This window comes from Neofelis nebulosa, chromosome 14 (assembly GCF_028018385.1).
Source record: "Neofelis nebulosa isolate mNeoNeb1 chromosome 14, mNeoNeb1.pri, whole genome shotgun sequence".
NCBI classification, from domain to species: Eukaryota; Metazoa; Chordata; class Mammalia; order Carnivora; family Felidae; genus Neofelis; species Neofelis nebulosa.
Window position 1 is genome coordinate 82868893 of NC_080795.1, and position 25626 is coordinate 82894518.

Consider the following 25626-nt stretch of genomic DNA (forward strand, 5'->3'; position numbering starts at 1 on the left):
GGGGGCGGCTCGCGAGCCGAGGTCTGAAGAAGGAGGAGGAATCAAGGAGGGTCAGGGCTGCGGGGGAGGCGGCTGGGAGGCCCACCCCTGGAGCCCAGGGCCCGGAACCCTGCCGCCCGCCTGCAGCAGCCCCGGCCCTGGGCGCCCCTAGCCTGCAGGCCGCCCGGGCTCTCCCCTCCTGGTGCCTTCCGAACAAAGCTTTGTAGCTAACGAGCTCCAGAGACCGACAGAGGCCTCCTGGTCTCCGCTGGCCCCTCGGCCCTTCCGGAGGAGCGACCGAATGGACCCGTGGGGTTGGTGACCAAGTGACACTCACAGAAGAAGACGCTGCCTCTAGCCAAGGCCTGGAGAGATCTTCCCCTGAGGCACCCTTTCCCAGCTCCGGCTGGTCGGGCCCTGCCCGGACGAGCGGGGCCATCGCAGTCCTAAGGGGACAACGTCAGGAGGGGACAACCGGTCCCTCAGAGACCTAGGGGCACATCCTCAGACACTCAGCAGGCCAGTTAGCGCCTGCCTTGTTTCTTCTGCCAGCATATCTTCTCCAGCTTCATGGGGAGAATGCTTCTAGGAAAAACAAAATTTAAGGGTTGAATAAAAACTGTATTCACACATTTGCTGAGCACCTACCATGTGCCAGGGCCTGTGCTGGACTCTAGAATGCAGACAGAGTGGAGACCGTACGCCGGGGCCTTTGTCCTCTCCTGGGACACCACCCTGGGTCTTCTCTCTGAATAGAACCGAGGTCCAGTGGGGGGTCAGAAAGACCCCCTCCCCTGGCAGCTGTGGGAGACACACACACACACACACACACACACGCTGCCTGAGTAGGGGTGAGGCTGGAGGCAGGAAGAGCAGGTCAAAGAGCAGGCTCCAAGACCTGCACCAAGCCCCAGCCCCAACTGCTGGGAAAGGTGGGAAGACCCGACTGGCCATGGGGATCCGGGCGCCCCGGGGAAGGTCTGGACCAGGCACCAGACATGGAGGGCTGTGCACCGGTGTCCCCACCTGGAGGAGGGAGACTGTTACAACACTGCCCGGCACACGGTAGGCACCCAAACCGAGCTGGCCACGGCCCTTTCATTGTCTGAAGTGAAGGAGAGGGAAAGGGAGGGAGGAGTCGCGGCTGGCATCCAGGAGGGCACTGCACTCGAGTGCCAGCTGGATCTGTGGGGGCACAGACTGGGCAGATTCCTCCCAGGAGCTCCTTGTGGGCCACAGGGTGGGACCCCAAGGCTGTAAGGGGCACAGCAGGCAGCACGGAAATGATCACCCAGCCAGGATTGCTAGGACGCTAGGGCCACGGGCAGCACGGTTCCTTCCCTGGGACCGCCTCCCACAAGCCAAGAACGGCACGCCGCAGCCTGCCCGTGTGGACGGAGGTAGGAGGGGGTGTGGACGGAGGGCTCCAGGTTAAAGGTCCCTGTTCTGCAGCAACTTTTTGCCTCGAGAAGATGGCTTTTACAAGGAAACTGACAAAGAGTCCCAAGCCAAGAAGGGAGCAAAGATCCCCTGAGGCCTCGCCAAGCTGCTGTGCTGAGCGGGATCTCAGGAGGCAAATTTGAATGGGGACAAACTGTGCAAAGCCAGTGACCTGAGACCAGCAGTGGAGACGCCTGACTCAGCACCAGTGGGGACACTGGAGGTATGTGTGAAGTGAATTCCTAATGCGCCGTGAGGGATGCAGAGCAAACCCCACGTGAAGCCGGGAAGCCGGGAAGCCGGGAGCTTCCTGCCAGTCCTTCGGGAAGAGTCAGGGAGAAGGCGGGGAGGGCCGCCCACTCCCTCTCGCTCCCGTCACGCCATCCAAGTTGCTGTGGGTAAAGCTTTGGCCGAAGCCCTCGCTCTTTGCGGACTTTTGCTACTTCGTCCCAAACTCAAGCCCGCTAGGTTTGGGCACAGAAGGACAGTTGTACACAGGACAGAACAACGACAAGATAAGCACACTGGAAGGAAGGGAGATAAGAGTGGAGGGACAGAGACCAGAGAGGGGCCTGGGCTGTCTGCACGGGACGGGCCGCCGGCCGTGGCGCGGTGCCCGGAGACCCGGTGGGGGGGCCGCGGTCTGCCCCGTCCCCAGGCTGCACGATGGGAAGGGGGAGGATAATAGAACGATTCCGGTGTCATTTTAGCTCCAGGTGTACAATATAGTGATTCACTAAACCCCCAATTTCTGACACAATGCCCGCCACACAGTAGGCGCTCAATATACCGTTTTCGGAGGGAAAAAGCACTGTGGAAAGGGAAGTAGCAGTCGGATTCCTCAGATGTTAAGAGCTTTAAGGAATGGGCTCGTGCAGTTGTGGGGACTGGCAAGTCCCAAATCTGTAGAGGAGGCCAGCGGGCTGGAAACTCAGGCAGCCGTGTGAGAGAGCAGCGAGGCAGGAATCCTTCCTCCCTGGAAAACCTGGGCTCCTGAGGTTTTCTGCTCCTGAGGCCTTCAGCTGCTTAGATGAGGTCTACCCACATCAAATCGACTGATTGTAGATGCCAGTCACTTTACGAGATATTTTCACAGCAATATCTACACCAGTGTTCGACCAAACACCTGGGCACCGTAGCTCAGCCCCACTGACCCGTCGACGGAACCACCCCAGCTGCGTCAACCCAAGGAGAGGCCGACGGCCAGGCCAGACTGGATGGTAGAAGGCGAGGGGGAAAGCCATGAGAAGCTCACTTCCCCACACCGTGAACAGCAGAGCGGTGACGGCACCCCTCCCCCCACCAGGTGAAAGGGGCCACAGTGACGCAGCCGCGATGACTGTCCAGGGTGTGGGAGGAGGGTGGGGGCAGGCCCCCACTGTGAGGCCCAGGTAGAATGCTCAACTCAGGCTGACTCCGAACCAGTCCTCACCCCCACCTCCGGCTTAGACCTGGGCCTCACTGCCCTCTCCGCCTGGGTGGACACCCCAGGACACTGCCTCACTTGACTCCCAAGGTCAGACCCCCCAAGATTTCTGAGCAGACAGTTCTTTTTTTTTTTTTTTTTTTTTTTTTTTTATTTATTTATTTTTGGGACAGAGAGAGACAGAGCATGAACGGGGGAGGGGCAGAGAGAGAGGGAGACACAGAATCGGAAACAGGCTCCAGGCTCCGAGCCATCAGCCCAGAGCCTGACGCGGGGCTCGAACTCACGGACCGCGAGACCGTGACCTGGCTGAAGTCGGACGCTTAACCGACTGCGCCACCCAGGCGCCCCCAGACAGTTCTTAAAAAGGGAGCACAGGGGCGCCTGGGTGGCTCAGTCGGTTGAACGTCCGACTTCGGCTCAGGTCACGATCTCACGGTCTGTGGGTTCGAGCCCCGCGTCGGGCTCTGTGCTGACAGCCTGGAGCCTGCTTCAGATTCTGTGTCTCCCTCTCTCTCTGACCCTCCCCCGTTCATGCTCTGTCTCTCTCTGTCTCAAAAATAAATAAACATTAAAAAAAAATTAAAAAAAAAAAGAAAGGGAACATGACGGGGACTCCCAGGTCTGAATTCCCGAAACCCGACGACCTGCCGAAGAACACAGTCTTGGGTCTTGAACTCACACGGGTACCGTGGGGGAAAGGGTGGGGCCCCGAGTCACCAGAAGTGGAGACTCCAAGCTATAGGGAGCCAGGAGCGTGGACAAGGGAGCCCCCGGCCCAGCAGTCAGAGACAGGCTTTGAGCACCCGGGTTGGAAGAAAGTATGGCCACTGTCCAGGGGCCCAAGGTAGAATGTCCTGGAGAGAGGCCAACAGGCTAGCTCCAGGTGTGCCTAGCGTCCCAAGGAAAGGGTACCCTAGCCAGGAAGATGGGTGATGAGTTTCCATTCCACAGAAGATCACTGGTTACCCACCTGCAGTGCACCTAGGCCCTCTGCTGGGTGCTGGGGAGCTACAGCACGCCCACGTCACCGTAAAGTGAGCCCAACAGCACCAGCAGCCAAGTGCACAGAGCCTGGTAAGCGCTGGGATGGAGGCGCGGCTGCAGGGAAGCCTGGAGGGCAGAGATGAGCTCGCTGGGGTGACAGGACGCTTGAGGGAGCAGGCCCCTGCAGACACAGGAGGGGTCAGTGCATCCCAGCCGAGGCAGGACCTGTGCACAGGCCTGGAGCACGGAGGGCTGAGCCTAGCAGAGCAGAGAGGGCCGGGAGCGGGGCACAGCCTCTGACCTCACAATACCCAGGGCCCACTGGGCCAGCCTTGCCTCTGGCAAACCCTGGTGCCCTCCTCCCGCCCGGGCAAGGCCCAGGGCCCTGGGCAGTCTCCAGGTGCAGAGCCCCGACTAGGGCTGCACCCATCCCGTTGCCCCGGGGCATGTCTCTACTCGCCAATTACGAGGGGCTCCGGCATCAGATCGAGAGGCTGGTGAGGGAGAATGAGGAGCTAAAGAAGCTGGTGCGGCTCATTCGGGAGAATCACGAGCTCAAGTCGGCGATCAAGACGCAGGCGGGCGGCCTGGGCATCAGCGGCTTCAGCACCGGGTTCGGCCAGATGGCGGCCACTCCTCAACACCAGGGAAACTGTAAGAGACTGGGGCGGGGAGGGGGTCTCTGAGAGTCCTGGAGACAGGGCACGGATAGTAACGAGCGGGTGGGACGGTGGCCAGGGGAGGACACAGGACCATCGGGACGGAGGGCAGAGCTGGGCACCAATTCCTGCACCCTGATGGGAGGAGGCCCCGCTCACCCCCCTCCTCTAGGCTGACCGTCCAAGCAGCCCCAAAGGCTGCGAGTTTCCCAGCTGTGGGATCCAAATGTGCCGCGCTCCTGGGTCTAGTGTGTCGCTTGCCCTCCTTCCCCCGCCCCCCTCCCCCCGAGCACCCCCCAGGGCCCTGCGCCTAGAGATGGCCACTGACAGACAGCCCAGATCCAGGAGCCAGGGACAGAAACCAGGACTGAAGCTGAGGTCTGGGAGTCATTAGCGTGTGGCGGAGCCCTGGGGCTGGAGAAGATGTAGGGTGAGACGGAAGAGGCAAAGCACCAGCGGGCATTTGCAGAAAAAGTGGTGATCGGCAGGCTGGGGCCTCGGGAGCAAGGACTGAGCCAGGAGGGGGCTGGGAGGCCACGCGGCTGAGTGTGGTGATAGGGGCAGGGAGGGGCTGGGGACAGAAAGCTGTGGGCAGAAACTGGCTGGCACTGAAGATAACGGAGGGGGAATTTCTGGGGGTGGCAAGGCCCCAGGGTGAGGCGATAGGAGTCGGTGGCTGGCAGTGTGCTGTGAAGGTTACACAGGGCGAGCCGGCGATAAAACCCTGCGGTGGTCACACCGCAGCCGTCCCCTCCCGACAAGGTCCTCCCTGTGCCAGAGAAGGCCCTGCGCCCGGCCCTCCCGCTGGCCCCTTCATCCCCAGTCGGGCCCAGAATGGCCTTCCTCCCCGAGAGGAGGACTCTGCCCATCCTAGGGCCCCTGCAGCTCGGCCGTGGGCCACAACACTCAGCTGCTCTGGGAAGGTCACAGGTGGCTTCCTAAGTGCCACATCCTTCTAAACCTCTGCATGCAATTTGGGACCGATGACCCCCCTCTTTCTGGGTTTACCCTCAGCAGCGTCACCCACCCCCTGCTCCAGGCCAGCCCGGGCCCCGCGCTCCACCGCCAGCCAGCCCAGCACGGGCCCCCATCCTCCACGGGGCTGGAGGCCCCTGCAGACAGTCGTGCAGGCCCAGCAACTCCCTGGCACTCGGCTCGCTCCCAACCACACGTTTCTGATTGAGAACTTGGCCTTTCCACTGGGATGCTAAACCCTCCCAGGTCTGTGCTCCTGCCCTGAGGGTCCCACGCCAGGCCCTTACTCTTGGAAGCTGCCTCCCTCTGGTGCCCACACACCGGCTTCCCTGCTCTTGAACCACACTGTTCGTCCGCGCGGCCTTCACCCCCTCACTGGCCACAAGAGCACAGGCCTCTCCTCGGAAAGGCTTTATTGTAACGACCGAGACAATGCGTCGGCAAAAATAAAGACGCGGGGAGATACAAAATAAAAGAAATCTCAAAGCTTCACAAAAAAGTAAGTCTTCTCCTTTTGGGCTTGATTCTTAACAGAATCCTTGGGCCACGTTGGTTCTTCCCCCCTCCTGAGGGGCCCAGCTTGGGGAGTTAGGAAAGGCTTTCTGGAGGGGGTGAGCCCACGGTGGTGGGAAGGCATTAGCGGGCGAGCAGCAGCTCCTGTAAACGCCAGGACCAGGGGGCAGCAGGGACGCGGGACCCGTCAGTGAGGCTGACGCCCAGGCTGTGTGTGGGTGAGCGTACTGGGTGTGTGTGTGGGGGGGGGGGGGGGGGCGGCTAAGTGTGTTTGTACTGTGTGAGAATCGTGTGATTGTATCTGTGAGTGTCCTGTGAGTGTCCATGTGGTTGTATCTGTGTGTGTGAAGTCCGTGTGGTTGTATCCGTGACTGTGTGGGGTATTATCAGGGCCAGTGACACTGAGCAGTACGGCTAAAGAGGTCAGCAGAGGTCAGATCAGCGGGGACACAGGCCGGTTCCTAAGGGCGGAGAGCAGGGCCGGGTGGTCGTGGCGGAGTGAGCGAGCTCCTGCTGCGGAAGGGTCCCTCCAGCTGCTGTGGGGACGGGATTCGGAGGAGACGAGAGCGAGGCCGGGCCGGCTGACGCTGAGGCCCTTGCAGCCCTGCGGGTGGCAGACCGCGGCCCGAACTGGGGGCGGAGAGAAACTGATTCAAGCTAACTGCTTGGATGTGCAGGACGGACAAGGGAGTCCGGAAGGTGTCTCTGTTCGGGCAGAGGTGGTGGCGTGCCTGGCAGCGTGACCTCCTGAGACCGCGCCACTCTCCGTCCCCGCGCCCAGCCAAGGAGGATGCCTGTGGTGGCCTCGGAGGAACTTTCTCTTTCTCGGGCCACTTCCTGCTTCTGCCTGCTCCTTGTGACTCACCTTCCTCGTGGAGTCAGGCTTTTACTCTTGATTTCCTCTTGTTCCTCTTTCCGGGCTCGCCCTTGCACTCTGGGTACGCTCAGGCCCGCGGTGCGGGGCTCAGGCCCATCCCCGCGGGAGAGGCAGCCCCGGCCGTGCCTGTGCTCGAGCGGCGCAGGGCTACCCCCGGCTGGGAAGACACCTGCGTGGAGCCACCAGGCAGCAGCGGCGACACAGTCCTGAAGCTCCGGCAGACGTCAGGGCCGGAGGGGGAAGGTTCAGGAGTATTGACCACTGAAGCCGCAGGAGGGGTGAGGCCACCTGAGAGGGGCGAGCACAGCCGGTGCATGAGAGAAGCGGGGAGACGAGGGAAACCTCCGAGCGTGATGTCACAGAAGCCAAGGCACAGCTTCGAGGGGGCAGAGTGTCAACAGAATAAAGGCTGAAGAGTCCAGGGCCTCTGCTGACCTGGTGTGAACGAGCTCGGTTAGACTCGACCTCCAGAACAGGTGCTAGCGGCCCAGGCTGTGAGGTGAAGAGTGAGGAGTGACGGAGAAAACGGCGCAGTAGGCGGCTGACGCTCCGATCCCGAAGCGCGGCTGGGAGCCAGCCGGGCTCCTCAAGATGGCCGAGACCTGACCTTGTCCCTCTGCGGCGGGAAGGAGCCAGGAGAGGCGCTGGGAGGTGCCCCTACGGAGGGGAGGGAGGGGAGGAGGCTGAGGAAACCAGAACCATGGCTTCCATTCTCCCTGGAAAAATGACACCGTGGGAGCCGAAGATGAGGAAGGTGTGACACCGTGGACGCGGCGGGAGCTGAGAGCGGGACCTGGGGGGGCCTGTCTGGCTGTGCAGGGAGCTCGGATGGTGCCACCCGCCTTGGACCCCTTGGACCCGTTGGACCGTAAAGGCGGCGAGCCACCAACTTGCTCGGCAGCGTTTGTTTGGGGCTCTGGAGGCGGGGGAGGCGGCAGGGACGCAGGCAGGCGGAGCAAGGACGGGTTTGGGCACCTCACAGAGGGAAACGGAGGCCAGCTGAGCTGTGGGACGCGGAGGCAACGAAGACGCCCGTGTGCTGGAGATCCAGAGAGGCTCCAAGCCAGGTGCCAAGTGTTCTGAGCGGGGCAGAAGGCACTCCTGCACGCTCAGTGTGGGTAACCAGAGCGGGTGGAATGAACTTCACAGGGAAAAACAGGTGCCACGAGGTTCAGGCCTTGGCCCCGGAAGCATGGCAGGTGGGAGGTGGAGTCAGGATGGGATTTGGGCTCCAGGAGCCCTGCCCTGGGATGTCCCAGCAGATGGAAGACGGATGGGAAATCAGGGCTGTTGGAGTAGGGAGGAAATGAGGGCCAAACTGAGTGCACAAGGGACCACAACAGTGGCTGTCAGGACAAGTCAGCTGGGGGGGCAGAGCTCCACTGCTCTTTGTGCCGGGACCTCCCCCACCCGGACTCCTTCTCTACCCAGGCCCACTCTGTTCCCAGCCCCTGCTGCCCTCTGTCCATCCTCCCGGGAGCTTCAGGCAGGTGGAAGTTTTCTGCCGCGGGGTGCGGCCTACTTCCTTTTTACCACCCCTGCTCCCCACCACCTCCCCCACCCCTTTGCTGCCCGCAAACCAGGGGCTTCCCTCCCCTCCAAGTCTGTCCATCCTCTCGGGGCCTTCTCCATACTCCCCACCTCCCCAGGACCCATCCCTCCTGCATCAGAATCCCAGCCACCCTCCTCAAATTTTCTCACACCCCTCAGGATCAGGATCACCTCCCCCTCAGGACCATGGTCTCCGGGATACAAACTCCCACCTGTCTCCTAACCCTACCCTGACACCCCCCCCCCCACCTCCCATCCCAGGATCTGACTCTAAGCACCCTAGGCCTATCCTCCCAGGACCCACCCCCCCGGGGACCGTCCTCCTCTTAGGATCCGTCCTCCTCCTGGACACCCCTACCGGCCATTGAGACCCATGCCCCCACCAGGCCCCCAGGACTAGACCCCCACTCAGGGCCAGCCCTCTCTCCCAGGCCCTGTCATCATCCCCTTTGGCTCTTTCCCCCCTTCCTGTCGCCCCAGCACTCTTGGAACCCTCAGCTAAAGCCACTGACCACTCTCCCCTCTGTGGCCCAGCTTCCCTCTCCATTTTCCGGGTCAAACACTGCCGCTGTGGTGCTCTGGCCCCGCCTCCACGCAGATCCTCCTCCCAGTGCTCTGGACCCGCCTCGTGTCGGCCCCGCCCAGTGCCCTGGCCCCGCCTCGTGACGGCCCCGCCCCACGAGGGCTCCGCCCAGTGTTCTGGCTCCACCTCATGACGGCCCCGCCCCTTTCGGGTCCTGCCCGGTGAGGGCCGGCCCAGTGCTCTAGCCCCGCCTCATGACGGCCCCGCCCAGTGCTCTGGCCCCGCCTCGTGACGGCCCCGCCCCATGAGAGCCCTCGGGCATCGCCTCCTGATGGCCCCGTGAGGATCTCGCTTCTGTGAGTGCCTGCCCAGTGCTCTGAACAACAGTGAGGTCCCCGTCCCCTGCCGTGGGAGAAACCGGTTCTTGTGGAGACCGGCGACTGCCTCCCTCAGGGGGGCGAGGTGGAGGCCAGAGGACCCTGGGCGGGATGCCGGGCCAGGGTCTACCCCTGGGCCTTGCTGACCTGGGGACCCCAATGGGGCCTCGGAGGGAAGCGAGGGACTGCCCTAGAGGAGCAGGTTGGGGGGATCAGAGTTCGGTCAAGCAATTAATTTATTTAAAATTTTTTTTGAGTTTATTTACTTTTGAGAAAGAAAGACAGTTTTTTGGGGGGTGGGGCACAGAGAGAATCTCCAGCAGACTCCTCACTTTAAGGCAGAGCCCAACTCAGGGCTCAAGCCCGTGAACTGTGAGGTCATGACCTGATCTGAAATCAAGAGCCCAAAGCTTAACGGACTGAGCCACCCAGGTGTCCCAGTTAAGCACTTTAAAACGTTGTAAGCTGCATTTGCAAATCTAAGACATTTGCTTATCGTTTTAACATTAATCTTCCGATGTAACGAGCAAACCTTCTTAGACCCTAGGTAATTCTTACGTATAAAATAAACTATAAACACAGTGAATCTAAAACTCTTTGAGGCTCTAATACTGTACCTAAGCCTATCAGCTAGCTGCTACTGCCTACCCCTTCACACCTGTCAGCAACCATTTATCTACTTTCTGTTGTTATGAATTTGCCTATTCTGGATTTTTTTTTTAAGTTTTTTTAATGTTTATTTATTTTTGAGACAGAGAGAGACAGCGCGTGAACGGGGGAGGGGCAGAGAGAGAGGGAGACACAGAATCCGAAGCAGGCTCCAGGCTCCGAGCTGTCAGCACAGAGCCCGATGCGGGGCTCAAACCCACAGACCGCGAGATCATGACCTGAGCCGAAGTCGGACGCTTAACCGACTGAGCCACCCAGGCGCCCCATGGATTATTATTTTTTTTTTTTTAAGTAGGCTTCACGCCCAGCGTGGAGCCCAGAGTGGGCCTTGAACTCGTGACCCTGAGATCAAGACCTGAGCGGAGATCAAGAGTTGGGCGCTTAACCAACTGAGCCGCCCAGGTGCCCCACTGGATATTTCTTATAAGTGAATCACACATATGTGGCTTTTGGGTCAGGTTTCTCTCACTGAGCATAATGTTTTCAAGGTTTATCCATGTTGTGGCATAAATCAGTACTTTCCGTTGGGATTGCGTTTTTTTTGTTGTTTCAGGGATGAATAATATTTCATTAATGGCTACACAACATTTTGTTTATTCGTCAGTTGATGGACTTTTGGATTGTTTCCTCTTTTGGGGTACCATGGATCACACTGCTGGAAACATCCATATATGAGTTTTTGTGTGGATTTATGTTTCCATTTCTCTGGGGTATATATCTAAGAGTAGAATTGCTCGGTCATATGGTAACTCTATGTTTAACTGTTCGAGAAACTGCCAGATCGTCTCCCAAAGTGGCTGCACTATTTTTCATTCGCACCAGCAATGTATGAGTGTTCCAATTTCTCTATATCCTTGCCAATACTTATTATCTGATTTTTTAATTATAGCCATCCTAGAGTGTGAAGTGATTTTGATTTGCATTTCCCTGGTGCATAATAATGCTGAACATCTTTTCTGTGCTTATTGGCCATTTGTATATCATCTTTGAGAAATGTCTGTTCATGTCCTTTGCCCGTTTTTAAGTTGGGCCATTTATCTTTTTATTACTGAGTTGTAAGAGTTCTTTCTAAATCCAAGTCCCTTACCACATATGTGACCTGCAAGTATTTTCTCCCATTCCGTGGTTGTCTTTCTTACCTTCTCGAAGGTGTCTTTTGAAGCAGAAGCTTTTAATTTGGATGACGTCCATCTCATCTATTGTTTCTTTCGTTGCTCACACTTTTGGGATCACCTTTAAGACTCCATGGCCAAGGGGCGCCTGGGTGGCTCAGTTGGTTAAGCGTCCGACTTCGGCTCAGGTCACGATCTCGCGGTATGTGAGTTCGAGCCCCGCATCGGGCTCTGTGCTGACTGCTCAGAGCCTGGAGCCTGTTTCAGATTCTGTGTCTCCCTCTCTCTCTGACCCTCCCCCGTTCATGCTCTGTCTCTCTCTATCTCAAAAATAAATAAATGTTAAAAAAAATTTAAAAAAAAAAAAAAAAAAAGACTCCATGGCCAAATCCAAGGTCATGGAAATTTACCCCATGTCTTCTTTTTTTTTTTTTTTAAGTGTATTTATTTTGTTTTGAGAGAGGGAGAGAGCACGGGTGGGGGAGGGTCAGAGAGAGAGAGGAAAGAGCGAGAATCCCAAGCAGGCTCCCCACTGAGAGTGCAGAACCCAATGTGGGGCTCGAACCCACAAACCATGAGGTCGTGACCTGAAGTTGGATGTTCAACCAGCTGAGCCACCCAAGCACTCCTGCCCCTGTGTTTCCTTCTAAGAATTTTACAGTTTTAGCTCTTACAGTGAAGCCTTGATCCATTTAACTTTTGTATATGATAGGAGGTAAGCGTCCAACTTCATTCTTTCACACGTGGATTCCAGTTGTCCCAGCCCCATTTTTTGAAAAGATTATTCTTTCCCTATTGAATTGTTTTGGCCTCTTCATCAAAAACGAGACCACAGATACATGGGTTTATTTCTGGACTCCCTATTCTATTCCATTTATCTATATGTCCTTCCTTATGCCAGAGTCACAGAATCTTGATTACTGTAGTAAGTTTTGAAATCTGAAACTGAGTCCTCAACTAACTTGCTTCCTTCCTTCCTTCCTTTGCTTCTTTCTTCTCTCTCTGTTTTTTTTTTTTTTTTTTTTTTTTTTTTTAAGGTAGTGTAAGAGAGTGAAGTGCAGGCTAAGCAGTGATTGTAACAATGAGTTCTCTTTTTTAAAATGTGGCTTTGGCCGTTCTGGGTCCCTCGCAATTCCTTGTGAATTTAAGGTTCAGCTCGGCAGTCTCTACAAAGAAGTCAGTTTGCATCCTGACGGAGATTGCACTGAATCTGCAGATAAACATGGAGAGTACTGCTAGCAACAATATTAATATTGTTACTTCCAATATAAATTAATATAAATTGGCTTCCAGTTTGTGAACGTGGGGCGTTTTTCTGTTTATTTAGATCTTCTTTAATTTCTTTCAAAAATGTTTGTAGTTTGGGGTGTCTGGGGGGGCTCAGTCAGTTAAGCGTCCTACTTCACCTCAGGTCACGATCTCACAGTTCATGGGTTCAAACCCCGCATCGGGCTCTGTGCTGACAGCTCGGAGCCTGGAGCCTGCTTCCGATTCTGTGTCTCCCTCTCTCTCTGCCCCTCCCCTACTTGTGCTCTCTCTCTCTCAAAAAAACAATAATTTTTTTTAAAAATGTAGTTTTCAGGCAATATGCTTTGCATTTCTTTTTTTTTCCTTTATTCATTTTTGAGAAACAGACAGAGTGCGAGTGGCGGGGTGGGGGGGCAGAGAGAGAGGGAGATACAGAATCCGAAGCAGGCTCCGGGCTCTGAGCTGTCAGCACAGAGCCCGACGCAGGGCTCGAACCCACAGACCGTGAGATCATGACCTGAGCCGAAGTCAGATGCTTAACCAACTGAGCCACCCAGGGGCCCTACATTTCTTTTGTTAAATTTATTTCTAAATATTTTATTCTTTTGATGCTGTTTTTTATTTTTGAAATATTCATTGTCAATGTTTGGAAATACAGTTGACTTTGTAGACCCTGATGAATCTGGGACTCTCTGTATCCTGAGGACCACACAACCCTTGTTCAGATAGTGACATGCTATCTGATTGAATTTTGGATCTTGTATGGCTCTCTCAGTGGCCACAGTTTCTATGGTCATTCTACGGACGCTTCCTTCTGTGGTCAGATTAAGCTCTCGGTGGTTGAAGGCACAGACAGATCTCAGTTCCTATCCTGACCAATTTCTTTTTCATCACCAAGTTTCATCTCCACTCGCATACACACCATTTTCTTCTTCTTTATGGAACACTTGCTGTGGCCCATGCACTGTTCTAGGAGGAGGGACACAGTGGCCCACAGACCCACCCCTGCCCTTACGAGGCGTCCGTTCTAATGGGGGGAGACGGGTCAAACCGTAAGTCAGTGTAGAGCATCCACAGCCTCTCAGGAGGAAATAGCGCAGGAGAAGGGAGCGGGACGGCTGGGGTGAGGGGACTGGTGATTTCGGGTGGAGGGCCTCACCGAGGAGGTCACGAATGACGAATGGCGAATGACGGCATGGGTGGAGCGCGGGGCCGCCACGCAGCGGGCAGAGCGCTCCAGGCCGAGGGAGCAGTCAGCGCACAGACGGAGGCCTGCGTGTGCCCGGAGCGCTCACGGAGCAGAAAGGAGCCCCAGGGGCAGAAGCAGAGTGTGCAAGGAGTGTGCAAGGAGTGTGCAAGGAGTGTGCAAGGGGGAGACGGGGAGAACTGAGGTCAGAGAGGTGACAGGCCAGATCATGGAGGGCCCCGAATGATCTAGCTCTAAAAACAAGATGGTGAGCTGACGGGCACTTTAACTGGTACGCACTGGCAGACGTTGGAGGGGGAAAGCTGGCATCAGGAGACCAGCCGGGAGGTTCCTGAGACAGTCTGGCCGGGCACCATCGGTATGGACCAGGGCGAGGCCGTGCAGGGGTGCACGTGCGCGTCTCAGGGCCCACGAGCAGGTGCGGCAAGCAGGCCGGAGGCGGGGTGTGCCTGATGACGAGTGTTGGGGCTGACTGCACCGTCTGGGGTCCAGCCTGAGGGGCCAGCGGGGCGTGGAGCCGGTCCCCGGTGCCCACGACACATGGGCGCGCCGAGGACGAGCAGACTCGGGGAGCCTGAGGCGCCCCCGGGAAGGCAGATGAGGCGGGGCCGGCAGCACCTGGAGGAAACCAGGTCACCGGGAGCCTGATGCCAAACCAAGACGGGATTTCACGGAGGAGGAGCGCTCCGCTGTGTGAGCACCACCCACGAGGACGGTGGGGCCTGAAAACCGGCGGCGGGTTCTGCAGTGTGGGGCCGCCGCTGCCCTCAGTGAGTGTCCGGGTGGAAGGAGGGAGAAAGCCTGGCCGGAGAGGGTGTAGGAGGAAGAGGAGAAAATGGAGGGAGATGACGAGTGGGGACGTCTTAGAGGGACACGGAGGAGAGACGTGGGGGGCCAGCCACGTGGGAACCTGATCCCCAGGTCTGGGGGGGGCCTGGTTGCTCTGGGGGGGGGCACCACTGGACGCTCCTGCGGTTCTCGACTGTGCGGCTCCTCTCCCACATCATCCGGACCCTCAGAGGAGACAGCCCAGCAGGACAGACGCCCCGGGTCCCACCTTCGTCCCTACTTCCTCCTGCCGTCCTCGGCTCCTTGAGGCCCTCCCCTAACCTGCGCCCCGCTGCCCTTCCCTTTCGGGCTCTTCCTCCCCACGGCTCCTTCTCTTTGGCCCACACTTTCATTGTCTCTTTGATCCTAAAGCAAAAATCTCCAAAAAGCCAAAACCAGAAATCATGGAAGAACCAACCGACTGGTTGACTTGATTGTGCAATTTTAATGTATTCGTTTGGAAAACACAAGCAACAAAACTTGACACAAAAGTAAAGTGACCGGACCTTTTGCCACACGGTCCCTGGGCAGACGTCTGAGCAACAGCCCAGGGACTTCCGGGGGGGAATGCCACAATGTTTCTGAGGGGTCTTAAAGAAGATAGATTTAGCAGTGTGCATTAAGGACCTCTAGGATGTCTACTTTCAGGGCGAAGAATCGATAAGAAGGACTTTTGTAGTATAACCTCAGCATCACTCACCGTCAGGGAGATGCCCAGACCACAAGGAGCCATCGCCTCACACCTGTCAGAACGGAATCAACGACACCAGAAGCCACAGGCGTGGGCGAGGATGTGGAGGAAGCTGAATCCTTTCGCCCTGCTGGTGGGAATGCAAACTGGTGCAGCCGCTCTGGAGATCGGCATGGGGGGGGGGTCCTCAAAACGTTGAAAACAGAGCTACTCTTCAACCCAGCAATTGCACTACTAGGTATTTACCCAAAGGATACAAAAATACAGATTCGATGCCCCAGTGTTTGTGGCAGCACTTTCAACAATAGCCAAGTTATGGAAAGAGCCCAAGTGTCCGTCGACTGATGAATGGATAAAGAAGACGTGTATATACACACGACGGACTATTACTCAGCCATGAACAGAATGAAATCTCGCCATTTGCAATAACATGGACGAAGCTAGAGAGTATTGTTCTAAGCAAGATAAGTCTGTCAGAGAAAGACGATGTGATTTCACTCACATGTGGCATTTAAGAAACAAACCAAACGAGCAAATGGGGGGGGGGGGGGAAGAAAGAAAGAGAGAGAGAAACGGAGAGGCAAAGCGAGAAACAGACTCTGAACTCCAGAGAAGACACTGGAGGTCACCAGAGGGGAGGGGAGTGGGGGGCGGGTGAGCTAGGTGTGGTGGGGGTTAGCTAGGTGGTGGGGGTGGGCAAACTAGGTGGTGGGGGGCAGGTGAGCTAGTGGTGGGGGATGAAGGGGTGCACTTGTGATGTATGGAAGGGACGGTTTTCTATGTTATTTTCCAAAATCTAATATTACACTGTTTGTTAAGTGACTGGAATTGAAATTGAAAACTTAATAAAAAAAAGATTTAGGTAGTAGAATTAGTTGTCATTGGGAAAATTGGAGTCAATTTGATGCCCATCAATCGAGGAGGCTCCACATGGTGGCAGGTGGGGGAGCTGGGAACCGCAGCGGCCACGGAGCAGCGTCCTCAGAGAAGGGTGCTGCTGGAAGGCCGCGTGGGGGCCCAGCCGGACGACAAGTGGACGGAAGGACACGGGCGACAGAGAAGGCCCAGGAGCAAAGAATGGAGTTTACGGTTTTAAGTGATTGAAGGAGAATCAAAGGAATACTATTTCTGGACATGCAGAAAGTACCCAAAACTCAAACATCAGTGTCTCTGAATAAAGTTTTATTGGTACAGACCCACCGTATTAGTTTCCATGATGTCTGGGGCCACGCTGGTACCACAGCCCCCAAGGTGATTGGTCACAAGAGAGACCAGACGCAAAACTGGCCGTATTCACCGCCAGCCCTTAATAGACAAGGTCCGTCTACCCCTGATCTATAAACTCACGGAGAGAGTCTTCAAGGCAACACGGAGCTTTTCATCACACCTAACGGCAGGATGACAGGACTACGACGGTTTCTAATCTTTCTTTGGGCTTTTCCGTAGCTCCATTCTTTCTCTGTAGTGAGCGAGCGCGTGACGCCTAACGACAACCGCCTAACTGGCAGTTTTCACACTGCGCCCTCCCCCAGCTTCCGTGCCCCCAGGGGTCTTCTCCCCCAAAACAGTGGTCATTCAAGGGCTCGCTCCTCAGGAACCCAAGGGAAATGGGCTGTCTGCCCCCTGACCCCCGCCCAGGGATCCAGGAGTATGAAGCAGCCGTGTCTGGGCCAGCCTGCCCTCTTGAACCTGCATTCGCTATTCCCGGGGACACTGCGGGCAGGCAGGGACGAGCCACCATCGGTGCCGCTGAGGCTCTGTGCCTGTCCCAGCTCTGGCCTCCCTGAGGGTCCCACACCTGGTGCAGCTCTGCTGTCCCCACAAGGACAGTGGTCAGGAGGCCCGGGGCCCACTGCTCCCCACCAGGGAATGGATGGGTCCACTTGGCCACCTGGGGGACCACCGTCAGGAGACCCTCCTCAGTGAGGGGTCAGTAGCTCAGTGCAGTGGGCACATGGAGGGCTGGGCAGCTGTGGAAGGTCCCTGTGACTTGGTGGGGGGGCAGGTGTGCAGAGAAGTGAGCCCAGGGGGACAAGGCTGCCTCAGAGGACGGAGAAGAAGAGGGCCAGACCCTCCGGTGGGATCTGCCGAGTCGCCCCACAGACCCCGTCAGCGGGGGAGGGTCATTGTCCGGCCACCCAAGAGACAGGTGCAGAGCTGGTCAGCTCGTCAGAGGCAGGCAAGCACCCGGGCCCTCCCCCACCGGGCCTGCCGGGGTCTCAGTGCTTTCTCTGTGTCCCCCAGGTGTCTTCCTGCCCCCGTCCCCGGCAGCAGCACACGAGCCCGTCCTGGAAGAAGTGGGCGTTGTGGCTCTGGCACCCCTGGCCGACATGCTAAACAGCCCGCAGCCCGGCCCCACGGCAGGCCCCATCGTGAGCCCCCTGACGGGCCCCCTCAGCACCTTGCTGCCCAGTCCAGGGCCCATGTCACAGAGCGGCCTGTTCTCCAGCATCCTGACCGGCCCCCCGACTCCGAGCAGCCCCCTGGCCAGGCCCCTGGCAGTGGCCCCAGGAGGCACACTGGGCAGCTCCATGGGCACGGTCTCCTCCGGCCCTCTGACTCCGAGCAGCACCCTGGCCGGCCTCATGGCAGTGTCCCCAAGAGGCACACTGGGCAGCTCCATGGGCCTGCCCTCCACCGGCCCCCCGACTCCGAGCAGCACCCTGGCCGGCCTCATGGCAGTGGCCCCAGGAGGCACACTGGGCAGCTCCATGGGCCTGCCCTCCACCGGCCCCCCGACCCCGAGCAGCCCCCTGATGGCACCGACGACAGGCACAGTGGCCATCTCTCTGAGCAGCCCCCTGGCCAGGCCCCTGGCAGTGGCCCCAGGAGGCACACTGGGCAGCTCCATGGGCACGGCCTCCACCGGCCCCCCGACCCCGAGCAGCCCCCTGATGGCACCGACGACAGGCACAGTGGCCATCTCTCCGAGCAGCCCTCTGCTCACCTCCACAGCTGCCCCTCTAGGTGTTTCTCAGAACCTTGTGGCCAACCCCGTGAGCAATCTGGTGCTGCCGGGGGCCCAGAGGGTGTGGCTGACAGAGCCGTTCCGAGGATGCCCATCTGGACCCCATCCCTCCGCTGGAGCAGGGCCTGCTGGCACCACCAAAGGTACCCGGTGCAGGGGGAGGGACAGGAGGGCACCCCCAGCCCCCGCCAGGCCGGTCCTGGGTCCTGACTTGCTCTGACCCTCCTTCTCTCCTCTCTGCCCCACAACGTCACTAGTCCCAATGTCCGCTGAGCACCCACAGCCGACCCAGGACCTGGAGCCTCTCGGCGTGACATTTGTGGGCGTGCCCTTGCACACCTCTACCCCCATGGAGACCAGGGGCGCAGCTGGCCCCGGGACGGCCTTCTCCTTCAGCACCTCGGACGCCCGGGCCCAGCCCGGTGCCCCCCAGGGACAAGCAGTTCCTGCCCCTGCCCCTGTCGCCCCTACTGCCGCCCCCCAAGCTACCACCGACTACGCCTCCCCCGGCACCACCCACGTTGCCCAGTGCCCACCCCCGTCCCCCACGCGGGCACACCACCCCCCCACCCAGCCCTCACCCACCCCCCACTCCCCTCCTCGAAATCCCCATTCCCCACCTCGAACCTCGTCCTCCCCGGCGTCAGTCAACGACCCCCGGGGTCCACGCGGCACAGAAACATCTCGGAAAAGCATGGTGGAATCGGAACGGAAGCTAGCCCACCGGAAGATCAGCAAGTTTCCGGACAGCCCCCGAGGTCTGTGACACAACTGCAGCAACGCCAGTTGTGCGGGGTCTCCCCCGCTGCCCCCGTGGCCCTCCCCGGCCCCGGCCTGGGCCGCGGACCACTCCCTCCACCCCCTGTTGTCCTCAGAGTCGAGGCAGCTGGCCTGGGAGCGGCTGGTGGGGGAGATCGCCTTCCAGCTGGACCGCAGGATCCTGTCCAGTATCTTCCCCGAGCGCGTGCGCCTGTACGGCTTCACCGTCTCCAACATCCCAGAGAAGATCATCCAGGTGCCCGGTGCCCGGTTCCCCCTCACCACCAGAGGCCCTGTCCCTGTCACCCGTTAGGGTTGGGGGGGGGGTGTGGGCCTTGGAGGAGCCGCTGGGGGGCCCTGCGCACCAGCCTGGCCAAGCCCATCAGAGTCCGCGGGCACCCTGTGGTGGAGGCATGGCGTTCAGCCCCAGTGGCCAAAAGGTGTCCAGGGCGCCTGGCAGCAGGAGCCTGTGGGCCTAGCCACGTGGCCTCCCCAGGGGACAGTGCAGGGCAGGGTCCTGAGCACAGTCACGTCTGCACTGCCCCCCTTTGCCACTGCAGTGGCTTCCAGATGGCCAGCCTTCATTCCCAGGGGCCCTCCCCCCACTAAGAGAGCTGATGCCTACCCCTCCCACCTCCCCACCGCTGCTGGTGCCCTCTAGGGTCACTGAGGTGGCACAGGGTAGACAGGTCCCAGAACCACCGAGCAGCTGGTGGCCTCATGACCAGGGACCTCAGGCTCGGGCTCATTCCAGTACATTCTTAGCACACCATCCACTGAGCCTGCGTCCTGTGAGGGACACGGTACACAGGGCTTCTCTGGGCACGCCTACCTTGCCACCGAGTGCGGGAAGCTTGGTGTTCAGCCCCAGTGGCCAAAAGGTGTCCAGGGCACTGGGAGCCTTGGAAGACACTGGGAGGAGAGCCGTCATGGGGTGTGGGCTGTGCCTGGCTGGATGCCCAGAGGAGGCTGTCCAGAACGATCGATCGCCTGTGCCTCCTCTCCCACCAGCGTGCCAACTCTGGCTGGGCCCCCACGCCGGGGGACGGGAGAGGCGAGCCTTTGGGGATTTCCTTGGGAAATAGGCCTCTGTTCTTGGCCACCTTCTCTCCAGCGTTTTTATCTGTAGACTATAGACCTGGTGTGTGATCGGCAGGAATAGCTCAGGGCTACCGTGGGCTCATCTGAGTCCCGGTTTGAGCTCGCCTTTTCCTTTGGTCAGTGTGTCCTTTGGTTCGGTTTTTAATTTTAATGTGGTCAGAATGATCTACCTTTCCCTTTGTTTGTACTTTTCATGACTCCCTTAAAGCTAGAGCGGTAGAGGGCTGGGACCAGCCCTGAATCCATCCCGCTACCCCCCCCCCCCCCCCCGCCAGCCCCATGTGTGTGGGCTCTCCAGCCGCCGCTCTGACTGTCCCCAGCCCATGCTGTCCTCCTTTGTGCATTGACAGAGCCAGGCACCTCTCTTCTTCCAGATTGTTTCAGCTCCTCTGGGCCTCTCGCTCAGTGTGAATTTTAGGAGCACCCGTCAAGTTCCAGGAAAAACCTCATTCAAGTATTTGGTTTTGCATCACTTCCCAGATTGAACAGGGGGACGTTTCACGTCTTTACGGTGTCGGTTGTTCTGATACCCCTGCCATTTCTGCTGCCCATGTCAGTGGGGCCCACCGTGGTCACGTTTGGTCTGAGGGTCCTTGATGCACAGCCAGGACCCCCGCCGCCAAGGCTGGGTCTCAAGTGCAGACTGGCCATGGCTAGTTAGAAACTGGCAAACAACACAGGCGTAAGTGCAATATTTACGTCTCTACAATGTTGCAGCTGATATCCAGTTGGCGAAGACGACATTGGATTACAATGTCTGGTTTAAAGTGTGGTAGAGCTTTCCCGCTGTTTGAAACCCACCTTTAGACGGAAGGTGATAAAGACATATCACCGCTGACACGGGACTCTGCCATGAGTCCGCTGTGCGAGCCCTCTGGTCCCCGGCCCCTCTCCACTTGGCGAGGAGAGTAGTTCTCTGGCTGGCGAGCCAGTAGTTCTGCCCAGGACTCCAGTCACAGCACCAGCCGGTAACTCCTAGAAGAGAGGCGGGAAGATGAGGGCGGGATGTACCGAAGGCACTTTTCTCCGGCGTCTGAGGAAGTCAAGGAGCTCGGTGCCCCCTGGGCCAGTGCTTGTGGGGGAGGGGCTGTGGCTGGCACCAAACACTCATTCCGTCCCCAGTCCCAGAGCCATTGGCCCCATTCACCTTCCATCAGCAATGACCAGTGCTGCCAGGGTCCTACACTTGTGCCCAAGCTCCCGAGAAGCGCCCTGCCGAGCCCACCCGCACAGACGTTGTCTTCGGGTCTGACACCCCCCCAGCTGGCCCGCCGCAGGGTGACCATGTCTGGTTCCACCCGAGGAGCACGAACGCTCTCAAGGCCATCCATCCTGCCTGCTGGCCTGGCCCGTTTGTTGATTCCTATCAGGATCCAATTCCACTTTGCCTGGACTTTTATGTCCTTTCCTGAAAACATCCTGTTTTTCTGCGCATTGAACCCCAGTGTTGGTCGTTGTTAGAATCCCTAAATTCTATCCAGACCCACCACCCCTGGTCAAACCTGGTGTCCGAACCTGGCTCGTTTGCTTCGCGAATGCTGGATAGTTTGACGACTGACAAGTTTCAATAGAGCTCCGTTGCCGAATGAGGACTTGTTGACTGTTTTCAATGAATCTGGCCATCTTTTTTATAAGTTCACAGTCAGCTGTGCCGTCTTTTAAACTCAACTAAAAGTTGTTCCGGTGCCCAGACCTGTCACCTCTTCTCCCCAGCTGCAAACATCTTCTGCTCCAGGTGGGGGTGGGGTGCTCTGAGTACCTCCCTTTCAGCTTGCAATCACAGCAGACCTGAGCCCAGCACCCATGTGAGGGTCACGGAGGCACCTCATGGCTGTGTCCAGCTGGGTCCTGGGCCCCCTAGTGCCCTCTGGAGCCCCACGCACTGGCCTGCTGACAACAGTTGCGGTGTTTGCACAATGGTTTGTTTCCAGCTACCATGCCAAACTCTTGTTCTGGTTCTAATAGCCTGTATATCATCTTGGCTTTTCTATGTAGACGGTCGTATTGTACAGTGTTTACAAGAAGCAGATAATACAGCAACCTCCTCCTGTTTCTGGCTTGACTGCAAACACACACGTCAAGTCTGCCCATTAAGTACAATGTGTGTCCAGGCTTTTTGCCAAATCTTCTTCAGTCACAGTTCTTGGTTGCAGATAACAGAATCAACACTAGCTGATGTAAACAGAAAGAGGTTTATTGTACATGTTTAGGTGAGGACACAAGACTGGGCACAGAAGTTGGTATGGCTGCCCCTGAAGAACCAGGGTCATAGCCACTGCACTCTCGGGGACCCCTGCTCCTCCTGGGCACCACTGTCTCCCGGCATCCGCATCCGCCTGCAAGTTCCACTCATGGGCCCTGCTGGGCAGAAGCCCAGGTCGCAGAGGTCCCTAAGCCACAGGCGAGTCTGGAAAAGGCTTTCAGCTTCCGAAAAGCACTAGAAACACTAGGACGGAAGCCTGATGAGGCAGCTTCAGCACCTGCCACATCAGGTTAAGTTTTTCCTCTTCCTCATTCATTGACACCTTTGGGGGGGGGGGTTCTTAATCATGAATACTTTTATGAATGTATTTTCTGCCTTTCATTGAAAAGATCACACGAGTTTTCCCTCCCTCCCTTTTACCATTTCGGAAGGACACATGAGAAGGTATTCCGATCATAAACCGCACTGTATCCTGGTGTTTTTGTTTTTGAGAGAGGGGGAGAAAGAGGGCGCGCGATCAGGTGTGGGAGGGGCAGCGGGGGTGGGGGTGGGGGGACACAGAATCCAAAACAGGATCCAGGCTCTGAGCTAACGTGGGGCTTGAACTCATGAGCCGTGAGATCATGATCTGAGCCGAAGTCCCACGCTTAACCAGCTGAGCCCCCCAGGCGCCCCACCCTCGTGTTTTTAACGCCTCCAGATGCCGTTTGCGGTTATTTACGACTTCTGCAGCTTCGTTACTTATCTCGCGAACACGCCGAGCTGCCGTGACAGAAACAAGGGGCGTCAGGAAGCCGCGTGTCCCTGTCCCCGTGGGGCCGCGGCCGCTGCCCACCCCCTGGCGCGCGTCTGGGCCCCGGGTCCGGGACTCCGCCCAGGGGGCGGAGCTGACGGTCCCAGTCTCACCCCATTGGCCCGGTCTCGGTGACGTCAGGCCTTGCTGCCGTCGCGGACGCGGGGTCGCAGGCGGGAGTTTCCCTCCGCAGGGGAAGGCGGGGCTTCGGTGCGCTCGCGGGGTTTTCTTGCTGATCCTCTGTTGATCCTTAGGATTCTGTTTCCTTGGTTCAGCTGTTTCTTTCCTTCTGCTTCCTTTTGGTTTGCTTTATTCCTCCTTCTTGGGCTGAGCACTTAAGTCATTTTATTTTACACAGCCTGTGTTTGGGAATACGTGTGGGGCAAGGCAGTTCGCTCTATATTTAACCAGTGGTGCAGCAGGTGGACCCGCCCGGCCCGGTGGCCTCCCACCCACGGGCGGGGGCTTCTCAGGTGTAAGGATTTCACAAACTGCTTTGGATTTTCTCTCTAACCCAAGAGTCAGGATGCACGCTCCAGTCTCCGCCCTCTGAGGGACGTGCGGCCGCCTCTTGAGCGTTGCTTTCTAACGGGAACAAGGGCTGAACCTTCGCCGCCGGTTCCCTTAGCACTGAACACGTGGTCGGCGTCCTTTCCAGAATGGAAAGACTGGGTGGTGAACACATGTGCTCAGTTTCTTGCAGGTGCGTGCGTATTTGGTAGCACCTGTTCTCTCCTCCACATCTGGTCCAGCACCAGATCCTCTGCTGAGTCTCCCTCTAAAGATGTTTCCCATGTATACGCCTGCGTCTACATTCACCTAGGCCCTGGACTAAACTGCTGGCACCTTACTATCCTTCCCTTTCATCTCTTCACTCCTATTATGGAGCATTCAGTGCATACCAAGTTTATATCAGACGGTCTCTGCGCTCCAGGAGCTCGCCCACTCGTGGGGAGGCCTTCAATAAATAAGAAAAGCCATAAATATGTATGCTACAGGTCCAGGGGGTGACACATGCTACGGGGGGCAGGAGAGTTGAGGCTGGGAGCTAGGCACTGAGATGGCTTTGCTGCCTCCTCCCCGCCTGTATATACCCTGGCCTCATCCTGGCCAACTATGTCACCCCTCCTCCATTCCTTTGAAACACAATTCTGCTCAACGTGAGAGCCCACTGATGTGTCCCCTGGAGCCGGGACCGCTCCGGGACCGTGCAAGGGGGTGCACACCGGTACAGATGCTGTGCTCAGCACCCCCTAGAGACATTTCCTTTACTCTTCAAAGCAGCTGTCAGGTGGTTTGCTTTCCTCCGTGTCAGAGCAGAGGAGGCTCAGACCCAGTGTGGGGACAGAAGCGGTCCCTGAACCCAGCCCTCCCTGTGGGCCCCTCTCCTTGCTCTGTGCTCTGCCTCCTGGTACCTTCCAAGCCATGCATGCTGTTCCTTGTCCTGGAAGTTTCTTTCCTCCTGAGATCCTCGTCCCTCAGACCTCAGCCCAGCACCCTCTCCCCTCCAGAGTCCTCTCCCCGCGGCAACACTCACAGTAGCGTCCCTCTCCTTGGTGCTGTCATCACCATAAACTCAGAGGGCTTTGCTCACACTTGAATCCCATCACCTGGTATGGTGCCCTGCACAGGGGAGGGCTGCGAATTATCTGCAGGACAGAGCCCTCCCCCTCTTGCTTCGGTGCCCGCTGCTCCCTCGCTTCTGTGGAGTGCTTGTCCTGCTTGTCCCCCCTCACTTGCCTCACCTGTGCTCCACTCTCAAGAGGTCACCTCCTCGGGGCAGCCGCAGCCTTGCGTCTCAGTGTAAGTGTGCCCACAGTGCTCTTCCCCATCCAGTACCCCGGCAGGGTGGGCGCAGAGTGCCCGACTTCTGCTCCTGTCTGTAGCTCCACGCGCCGCGTCTGGCACACAGCAGGAGCTCAGCCACAGCCCAGGAGAGAGCATATAATGGGTTCTGATGTCCTCGGGGGCTGAGGCTTAAAGCTACCCACTCACTGTGCTCTGAGCCGTCCAGCGGCCCCACTTGTCACCCACAGATGGGGTGGCTGAACTCCTGCAGCCTGCCTGACGGCACAGGAGCAGGTGAAAGGAGGGAGAAGGCTCAGGGGCCGGGAGGAGCCTAGAGGCAGGGAGATGAGCTTACTCTAGTGACCGTGCAGCGGGGGTGCTGAGCACAGGGCTCCAGGTACGTCTGCCAGCGTTCAGGCGTCACTTTGGCTGAGCCGAGCCAGGAGTCCAGTGCTCTATTCACAAGACCACCTGGGGAGGAAAGGACAGGGGACATTCTCGGAGAAAGTGACGCCTCAGCAGCTCGTTCTAGCAGGTTAGGAACCAGCAGGTGGGCATCCAGGAACGGTTGGAAGGGGATGAGCAGGGCCAGAGTGGGGACCTTGCAGGTCAGGCCTGGCCCCAAGAGGTGGGACGTGTAGGAGGGCCTCAGGCAAGAGACCCCATCTACTTCAGACCTGACATTCTGTGGGCCTGGGGGCAGCTGCATGTGTGACAGAGATGTAATGTGCAGGACTCGGTGAAAATGAACATACAGGGCTCTCTGTTCAAAACCTATAAAGAACTCCAAGATGGCTACGGCGGGACATTAAGCTGAGTGTGGCCCTTCTGAGCCGGCGCCCTGAGTGAATGTCCAGGTCACGCGCCCGAGAGGCAACGGCAGGAGTGGGGAGGAGGGGCCGCTCTCCTGGCGAGATGCCGCGGGATGCAGTCACTGCCCGGTTGGAAGGCA

General features: G+C 58.0%; 1 protein-coding gene and 1 long non-coding RNA gene across 8 annotated transcripts in view; one reads left to right on the forward strand and one right to left on the reverse strand.

Moving 5' to 3' along the window:
* Window positions 1-25626, forward strand: part of SPATC1 (spermatogenesis and centriole associated 1) — a 26203-nt gene continuing 577 nt past the window's right edge. The window contains exons 1-8 of one of the 5 annotated variants that reach the window (XM_058699406.1): window positions 1-1044; window positions 1432-1642; window positions 2516-2725; window positions 3825-3922; window positions 4148-4486; window positions 17307-18173; window positions 18288-18788; window positions 18906-19045. In XM_058699406.1, the coding sequence (XP_058555389.1) occupies window positions 2637-2725; window positions 3825-3922; window positions 4148-4486; window positions 17307-18173; window positions 18288-18788; window positions 18906-19045 (2034 nt within the window). In that variant the 5' untranslated portion in view covers window positions 1-1044; window positions 1432-1642; window positions 2516-2636. The other 4 variants (XM_058699405.1, XM_058699407.1, XM_058699409.1 and 1 more) reach the window with 4 other exon arrangements.
* The window catches only part of LOC131494785 (uncharacterized), a 6356-nt gene continuing 2793 nt past the window's right edge, over window positions 22064-25626 (reverse strand). For all 3 annotated transcript variants that reach the window (XR_009253597.1, XR_009253596.1, XR_009253598.1), the window contains 3 exons: window positions 24424-25145; window positions 23000-23844; window positions 22064-22855 (listed from right to left, as the gene is read on the reverse strand). This is a non-coding gene — a long non-coding RNA (uncharacterized LOC131494785). The remainder of the gene's footprint in view (window positions 22856-22999; window positions 23845-24423; window positions 25146-25626) is intronic.